The sequence below is a fragment of the Brassica napus genome, chromosome C1 (assembly GCF_020379485.1).
Source record: "Brassica napus cultivar Da-Ae chromosome C1, Da-Ae, whole genome shotgun sequence".
Lineage (NCBI taxonomy): Eukaryota > Viridiplantae > Streptophyta > Magnoliopsida > Brassicales > Brassicaceae > Brassica > Brassica napus.
In genome coordinates, this window is record NC_063444.1 from 5,161,496 (window position 1) to 5,170,336 (window position 8,841).

Sequence of the window (8,841 nt, forward strand, 5' to 3'; positions counted from 1 at the left end):
TATTTTAATTAGAATATTTTTAATATCTTTACCTTTTTATTTGAAATGCAACTCAATATTTTTTTTAACAATTATAACAAAATATTTAAAACATATTTTTAGAATTTGTTTGAAAATATGAAAATTACATTTTAAATTAAAATTATCCTAAAATATGATAAGTTTTGATGTAAAGGAAAACTCATATTATGTCAAAAATAATGATATTCAATGATAATAACAATTTTAATTGATTATTTTTTAAAAAAATACATTTACAAAAATATTGTTTGAAAGAAAATTCATTTATCTTTCAAATATAAAATGAAAATATTATAATTAAATAATAAAAAATATAAATAAAAACCATAAATTTAGCAAATGACAACTGAGTTATATTATGCTAAAATTTTATTTCTAACAATTTATCAAATGACAAATAAGTTATGAGCAAATAATACCATATAATTTTTAAAACCGTAGTCATTCTTAAATATTTTTTGAATAAATAATTATATTTAAATTTAATCAACTGAAAATAATATCCGTACAATTGTGTGAGTCAAATTCTAGTTTTATTGATGCATGTTATATATTAATGCTGCATGTTTTAGGTAACATTTTAAAGATGCACGTCTTTTAAAATTTCCATTATTAAAATTATGCACGTAAGGATAACTCATGAGTTTTTTTGGTTGATTAAATAACATTATGTCCAAATTTATTTAAGGATATTTCATTAAGGTAATTGAAAAAGACAAACAATAAAATAGGAAATTTAAATTCATTTAAACATATTTCATTAATGTAACTGAAAAGACAAGTAATAAATTAGACAGTTTTATTCGTTTTAGGATATTTCATAAATGCAACTGAAAAAGACAAAAAAAAAAAGAATTTAATTAATGAAGTAAGAAAATTTTCAAATGTTTAATTCTCTTTCGATAATATTGATATTTTATTGCCTAGTCAAAAGGATCTACATTACCTGATAAAACAAACAAAGAGGGGACAAATATGGAAAAGAATCTGGATATTTGAAGGGTTTCATGGGCCCAAAGATCGTTACGCCCATATGTTAAATGCTTAAACCTTTATAACTTCCGGTTCTAAAAAATCTCCGGTTTAAAATAATCAGAGTATTATTTATCTGAAAATTAGTCGTCACTTGCTTTCTCTCTCTCTGTGTGTCCCCAAAGAGTCCTCCGCCGCATCTCAACTTGTCTCTCTATCTCTAAAATGGCTTCCTCTTGTCTCTCCTTCAACGCCTCTGTCAGCCCTAATCATGACCTCTTCCGCCGCCACCCTTCCTCCCCTCTCCTCCGCCACCGCCCCGTCCTCATCTCATGCACCTCCCCCGCAGACGGAAACAACACCACCACACCGATCGAAACAATCACCAAGCCTCGCCGAACCGAGAACACCATCCGCGACGACGCACGTCTCCAACGCTCCACCGCCGCGAATCCCTTCTCCGCCAGATACGTCCCGTTCAACGCTCCCCCCGGATCCAGCGAGCAATACTCCCTCGACGAGATCGTCTACCGCAGCCGCTCCGGCGGCCTCCTCGACGTCGAGCACGACATGGAGGCTCTGAAGCGCTTCGACGGCGCGTACTGGCGCGATCTCTTCGATTCGCGAGTCGGCAAAAGCACGTGGCCGTACGGATCGGGCGTGTGGTCGAAGAAAGAGTGGGTCCTACCCGAGATCGACGACGACGACATCGTTTCGGCCTTCGAAGGAAACTCTAACCTCTTCTGGGCCGAGAGGTTCGGTAAAAAGTTTCTAGGGATGAACGATCTCTGGGTCAAACACTGTGGGATTAGCCATACCGGAAGTTTTAAGGATCTCGGTATGACCGTTTTGGTTAGCCAAGTTAACCGGTTAAGGAAAATGAAACGTCCCGTTGTAGGAGTCGGTTGCGCTTCAACCGGAGACACGTCAGCAGCTCTATCAGCTTACTGCGCATCCGCGGGGATACCTTCCATCGTCTTCTTGCCTGCGAACAAGATCTCGATGGCTCAGCTTGTTCAGCCGATAGCTAACGGCGCGTTTGTTCTCAGCATCGACACTGATTTCGACGGCTGTATGAAGCTTATTCGAGAGATAACCGCCGAGTTACCGATCTACTTGGCGAACTCGTTGAATAGTTTGAGGTTAGAAGGGCAGAAGACTGCAGCGATTGAGATTCTTCAGCAGTTTGATTGGCAGGTTCCTGATTGGGTGATTGTTCCCGGTGGCAATCTCGGTAACATCTATGCTTTCTACAAAGGTTTCAAGATGTGTCAAGAGCTTGGACTCGTTGATAGGATCCCTAGGATGGTGTGTGCACAAGCTGCTAATGCGAATCCTCTTTACTTGCATTACAAGTCTGGCTGGAAGGACTTCAAGCCCATGACTGCGAGCACCACTTTCGCCTCGGCCATTCAGATTGGTGACCCTGTGTCTATTGATAGAGCTGTGTATGCGCTCAAGAAGTGCGACGGGATTGTGGAGGAAGCTACGGAGGAGGAGCTGATGGATGCGATGGCGCAGGCGGATTCTACTGGGATGTTTATATGTCCGCATACGGGTGTGGCGTTGACTGCTCTGTTTAAGCTGAGGAACAGAGGAGTGATTGCGCCGACTGATAGGACTGTTGTTGTGAGTACTGCTCATGGGTTGAAGTTTACTCAGTCCAAGATTGATTATCACTCCAAAGCTATTCCTGACATGGCTTGCAGATTCTCTAACCCTCCTGTTGAAGTGAAGGCTGATTTTGGAGCTGTTATGGATGTTCTCAAGAGTTACTTAGGAAGTCAGACACTTAGGTCATAAGTAACAGACCCATCTTCTTTCCTTTTTTGAAAACTCTTAGACGTTTGTTTGTGTACTCTTAAACTGCTCTTTCATCTGTTTCTCAGTTTTATAATAAGCTCTCAAGCAAAGTTTGAACCAACAGAAAAAAACTCTTGCAGATTACATTGTTATAAGTGCCCTGAATGCATAAAAGTAAGAAAAAAACAGGACTTTTTCATGAGTAATCATAGAGCGATACACTCTTGTCGTCAGAGACACTAGCGAGACGACCAGCACGGACACCAGTTCCACCAGGTGGTCTAAACGCTACAGACCAAACCTGGTCATTATGGTTGCTCATTGTCTGAATAGCCGCTCTCATCTTAAGATCCCACAGCCTCACAGTCCTATCACTCGACCCTGTTGCTATAGCTCCACCGTCAGGGCTAGCATCAACGCTCAGCACCCAGCTCGTGTGCCCCGACATGGACCCCACAAGCGTTTTCCCTTCTGCGTCGTGCATGTTCACATGCCCATCATCTGATCCGGAGAAGAGGACTCTCGGGTCTACAGGGGAGAACACAAGGGACCTTACAGGCATGTTGTGGCCTTCCAGCTGGTGAAGAAGCTTAGAGCGATCAACATCAAAGACGCAGATCGTGCCATCCATTGAACCACAAGCAAGGCGTTTCCCGTTGGGAGACCAAGCAACGGAGAGAACGAACTTCTTGCTGCTGGTTTTATCAGAAGGCTTTGGTGCTTCAGGACGTGGGATTGAGAGAGTTGAGATTAGTCTCCAGCTCGCAGTGTCCCAAAGCTTGACCGAGGCGCTACTTCCACCAGCAACAGCAAGGATTGTACCCTTGTAACATGTTAAAATGATTAAGTTAGCACATAGCAGTAGAGCCTACTGCCTTGTTAGTTACTGTCTGATTTGAGCAAATCTGAAGTTGATCTAAAGTAATTTCAGACAACAAGTCAAAACACAATCAAGTTACTGTCTAATTTGAGTACTCAACAATTCCAAATAAACTCTAAGCATTATTAAAAACCTTAATTACCTTAGGTTCAAATTGCATACCCCAAACCTCGGAAGGAGGAGCTTCGAGAACAGCGATGGTGGCATTAGTGTCAACATCGAAGACACGGACGAAGCTATCGAGTGAAGAGGAAGCTGCGATGATTCCGGAAGGATGCGCCGCCACAGCTGCTACTCCCAAGGAGTGTCCTGTGTTAGTCCTCACTAGATCCAGCTCGTCCGCTCTCCATAGCTTCACCGTCTCGTCTAGAGATCCGGTAAGAAGCAACGCCGGTCGTTCTTCCGTCGCCGGAACCCATGTCGCCGCCCAAACGGAATCTTCGTGCGCGTTCTCGATCGATTTCAGGCCTGCGAGTTTCATCTTTTTAGGTTTTTTAAAAAGGCTTTTTTGTTACGGTCTCTCCAAGTGAACAAGCAGAAGCAAAACCTCTGATTCTCTTCACACCCTAACACCGTCCCGTTTTTAACTTTGACGACGTCGTTTTTTGTAGTTATAATCAATAAACTGCTTGATCAAAAGCCTACCGCTAAAGGCCCATTAACATTATAAGAGGCCCAATATCGATGACCACTAACTCTTTTCCTTCTCACATTCTCGCCGGCGTCAGCTATCAGCACCGTTTAGCGGAGAAGAGCTCTCTGGAGACGCCACGTCTCACCGATCATACTACGACATCTCTTCTTCTTTTACTTTCTTCACTCTTCTGTCCTGGTGATAGCTTTAGCTATCTCTGTCTTTGGACTTTCCTGGGGGGAACTATGGGTGAAGAAGCACCAGTTTTAGATATAGAGAGCAGCGAAGAGAACGCGACGAGAAGAAACCAGGGCTCGATGGTAGATTTATACCCACTTAGCAGCTACTACTTCGGTTCGCGAGACGCTGTTCGCGTCAAGGACGAGATGATCGCTGATCGTGTCGTCAGATTGAAATCAGAGTAATTTCGAGTGATTTTGATCATATGGGTTTTTGTTTGTGTTTGAACTTGTAGCTAAAGTTTGTAACTTTTTTCTCTTTGTAGTTACGCTGCTCATGGATTGAGGACTTGCGTTGAAGCTGTTCTTCTGGTAAATTCTTGTTGTGATTGATTAGCTAAATTAGGGATTTTTTTAAGAAAAGATTACAGAAGGAGAATGGTTTTATAACATGTAAAAATGGTTTGGGGATATATTATCAGGTTGAGTTGTTCAAGCATCCTCATGTTTTGCTTCTTCAGTATAGAAACTCCATTTTCAAGCTTCCTGGTGGTCGTTTGAGACCCGGTGAATCAGGTTTTACTTTTGCTCTTTTGTAACTTCTTTATCTGTGCTCAAATCTCAATGCTGAGATCAGTTTTTTTTGTTCTTAAAAATCTTAGATGTTGATGGTCTGAAACGCAAACTCGCATCAAAGCTTTCGGTTAACGAGAATGTCCTTGTTCCGGGTTTGGAGGTAGGAACGATGAGACTCTTTTATTTAGTGTTTTTATGTTCTGTTTGTTTATGTCTTAAGAATGGTATCTCTCTCTCTCTCTCTCTCTCTCTCTCTCTCTGTATGCAAAATTGATGTAGGTAGGAGAATGCATAGGGAAGTGGTGGAGACCAAACTTTGAGACATTGATGTATCCATTCTTGCCACCCAATGTGAAACACCCTAAGGTTAGTTTAGTACCCACTTCCATGTTAGTAAAAGATTCTTGTTTTAATTAACACTGCTCTATCCTCATCTTTTCTTGTTCAGGAATGCTTAAAGCTTTTTCTTGGGAGACTAGCGCTACATCAACAGTTTGTCGTGCCTAAAAACTTCAAGCTCCTCGCTGTTCCCTTGTGCCAACTCCATGGAAATGAAAAGGTATGCGTATCTTACAGTCATAGTGAACTTTAAAGCGCAGTAAACTTATATTCAACCGTATTACATGCGTTATCGATATGATGTTTTTTTTTTCTTTTCTTGCAGACTTATGGGCCAATCATATCGCAGATTCCCAAGCTTCTTTCCAAGTTCTCATTCAACATGATGGAGATATGATGAACAAACCTCGTGTGATTATATATGTTTGGTGAAATCTTTTGTATGAGATTATACTAATGTATGTACGGATGTGGTAAAAGCTTGTTCTAATTGATTAGAGAGTAGTAGACGTGAAGTATATAGACTTATTATTCTACACGATATTTCTTCATGCGTGTGTGTGATTATTAATATTGTAGACATGTATGCTTCTGTGGTTAAAAAAAAAAAGAAAGACATGTATGCTAATATGTATTTTCTTGTAAAATAATTATATAAATAGACAAATAAAGAAAAGAAATGTTTGCGTTTAAGTTATATATGCAAATGATTTTCTGCTCAAAGTTTTAGCAATCCAAAAATCAATTGGCGTTTGCGTTTTGTAGTGTGAACAGAGCGATTTTGAGAAGTACACAGGAAAGAACCGGTTTAAGTCCGGTTAAAATGTCTAATTTTAAGCTTCGGTCCGAAAAAAAAACCGGGTAAAGCAAAGTCATCGAAGTCGTTGGTCAACGTCGTTAACATGAGATTGACTGATCTTTCTTTCTCATTTCCATTGTGCTGACTAGTCTCCATGATTACGCATAAAGTTAAGTCTTACTTTTATATAATGACTTTTGATTTGAGTCGAGAAAATTAAAAAAGAAAAAAGGGAAAGCGACGAGGAGAAGAAGGAAGAAGAAGACGAAATGAAGAAGGGTGGATTCAGCAATAATCTCAAGCTCTCAATCCCTCCTGCTGGCGAGCAATCCATCACCAAATTCTTGTATCTATCTCTCTCTCTCTCTCTCTTTCTCAGTAGATCTATTGATAGATGTCTTCGTGTGTGGATTTGGAGTGATCCTAGGGTTTGTGTTATTTGCTGTAGGACGCAGAGCGGTACGTTCAAGGATGGAGATCTGCGAGTCAACAAAGACGGAGTTCGAATCGTCTCTCAGTCTGAGCCTGAAGCTGTTAGTCTCTTTTCTTTCTCGTTTTAGGCTTACTGATGTTAGTGGGTGAGGGAGTTCGATTGTAATGTGGTTGTTGGATCTGATCATAATCGGGAAACTTCTCAAGATCGTTACTTTTTTTAGCTTCTCGACAGGAACACAGCTTAAAGCTCTTGTCTTTTTCTTTTTTTATGATTGCTAGATAGAGAGAACACATTTAAAGCTCATGTCTTGTTAATGATTGACGTCTGTCTTTTCAAGATGGTTACTTTCTAGCTTTCAGATAGATATCACATCACTAAAGCTCGCGTCTTGTAATGACTTTACTGTTTTGTAATCTCTGTTTTCCGCTTTGTGACTTCTGTGTGTGTGTTTTTTCAGCTGTCTCCGATTAAGCCAGCGGATGATGAGTTGAGCTTATCCGATTTGGACATGGTTAAAGTCATTGGTAAAGGAAGCAGCGGTGTTGTGCAGCTTGTTCAACACAAATGGACTGGTCAATTCTTCGCCTTAAAGGTCATTCAACTAAACGTCGATGAAGCGATTCGCAAGTCAATTGCACAAGAGCTTAAAATAAACCAGTCGTCACAATGTCCGTACCTTGTTACCTCGTACCAATCGTTTTACGATAATGGCGCAATCTCGCTGATTTTGGAGTACATGGACGGTGGATCTCTAGAAGACTTTCTCAAATCAGTCAAAACCATCCCTGAGTCCTATCTTTCTACCATCTTTAAGCAAGTAAGAAGCACCATAGATGCAGCATCAATGAACCAATCCTTTAATGTATCGGTTTGAGTGATTGTGATTTTCTTTGATAACAGGTGCTTCAGGGACTGATCTATCTTCATCATGACAAGCACATCATCCACCGTGACTTGAAACCATCGAATCTGTTGGTCAACCACAGAGGAGAGGTCAAGATCACTGACTTCGGTGTGAGTACCGTTATGACTAACACCGCGGGTTTAGCAAACACCTTTGTCGGGACTTACAACTATATGTCTGTAAGTATCTCTTTTTGTCTCTGTTGAGAGCATTTTGACTAGTAAACACTTATGAAACAATATCCTCATTAACAGCCAGAGAGGATCGTTGGGAACAAGTACGGTAACAAAAGCGATATATGGAGCTTGGGATTAGTAGTGCTTGAATGTGCAACAGGGAAGTTCCCATATTTGCCACCAGATGAAGAGGAAACATGGAGCAGTGTTTTCGAGTTGATGGAAGCAATCGTGGACCAACCACCACCAACTCTTCCTTCAGAAAGCTTCTCCCCTGAGTTATCTTCATTCATCTCCACTTGGTAATATACTCTTTCTTTATCTTTTTCATTCATCATTAATACCAATTTAAAGATATTCTACTTAAACTCTGCACTCTCTTTTCAGTTTGCAAAAGGACCCAAACAGTCGAAGCTCTGCTAGGGAACTAATGGTTTGTTTTCAAAATAATATAAATCCATTTTTCACATCCCTTTTCTATCCAATTCAAGTGTATAATCATTATCCTCAAAACATTTCAGGAACATCCTTTCGTGAAGAAATACGACAACAACTCGGAGATCAACCTCGCGTCATACTTTACAAATGCAGGGTCTCCGCTTGCAACGCTTAAGAATCTGTCTGGTACATTCTCCGTTTAAGCTCTCCAGGGAGACAAATAGTATCTTCATCATCTGGTGGTTACTGTTATCTTCTGAGGTTTCTTTGTCTTTAACTTCCAGTTAAAAAAATGATCTTAATCATCTACTATATATATATATATATATATTTGTATTGTTGCTGTATTTTGATAATATGAGCTACATGAGAGTCCTTATTCAGTTTTATTTTTTTATTTTCCACTTGGAGCTCTCATAAGTGAGATACTTTGGATTGGAATGTTATGTTGAAAAAGAAGATTCATTATTTTATTAGTGTTTTTTTCTTCTTTTAATGTTTCAAAATTGACTGCATTCTTTTTTTCTTTTCATCCTTGTGGTTTATTTTTCAGTTTTGAATAATCAATTCACCATTGTTTTGGGGTGTTGTGTTGAGTTTAAATAAATAAGCTACGTTATTAATTTAGAGTCTGACTGGTTTTCCGGCAAACGCAGTTTTTGCGGTTGCTAGCGGTTGACAGTG

General features: G+C 40.0%; 4 protein-coding genes across 4 annotated transcripts; 3 read left to right on the top strand and 1 right to left on the bottom strand.

Annotated features, from left to right (window-relative positions):
- The first annotated feature begins 1,092 nt into the window (after positions 1-1,092).
- On the top strand, positions 1,093-2,917 carry LOC106418158 (threonine synthase 1, chloroplastic). The gene has a single exon (XM_013858817.3). The coding sequence runs from the start codon at positions 1,219-1,221 to the stop codon at positions 2,794-2,796; it is 1,578 nt and encodes a 525-aa protein (XP_013714271.1). The 5' UTR covers positions 1,093-1,218; the 3' UTR covers positions 2,797-2,917.
- On the bottom strand, positions 2,861-4,250 carry LOC106418160 (WD repeat-containing protein VIP3). Its single transcript, XM_013858820.3, has 2 exons — positions 3,819-4,250; positions 2,861-3,619 (listed from the first exon to the last, which is right to left on the bottom strand). Exons 1-2 carry the CDS (start codon positions 4,155-4,157, stop codon positions 2,993-2,995), a joined length of 966 nt encoding a protein of 321 aa, XP_013714274.1. The 5' UTR covers positions 4,158-4,250; the 3' UTR covers positions 2,861-2,992.
- Positions 4,251-4,345: 95 nt separating this feature from the next.
- LOC106416611 (pre-mRNA cleavage factor Im 25 kDa subunit 1) lies at positions 4,346-6,032 on the top strand. The gene is made up of 7 exons (XM_013857535.3): positions 4,346-4,731; positions 4,816-4,861; positions 4,972-5,065; positions 5,152-5,225; positions 5,345-5,431; positions 5,514-5,624; positions 5,730-6,032. Exons 1-7 carry the CDS (start codon positions 4,361-4,363, stop codon positions 5,799-5,801), a joined length of 855 nt encoding a protein of 284 aa, XP_013712989.2. The 5' UTR covers positions 4,346-4,360; the 3' UTR covers positions 5,802-6,032.
- A 440-nt stretch (positions 6,033-6,472) lies between these two features.
- On the top strand, positions 6,473-8,360 carry LOC106418613 (mitogen-activated protein kinase kinase 2). The gene is given in 7 exon segments (NM_001316126.1): positions 6,473-6,549; positions 6,652-6,736; positions 7,097-7,456; positions 7,540-7,722; positions 7,798-8,021; positions 8,107-8,152; positions 8,241-8,360. Coding segments are annotated over 7 exon segments (1,095 nt in total).
- Positions 8,361-8,841: the final 481 nt, after the last annotated feature.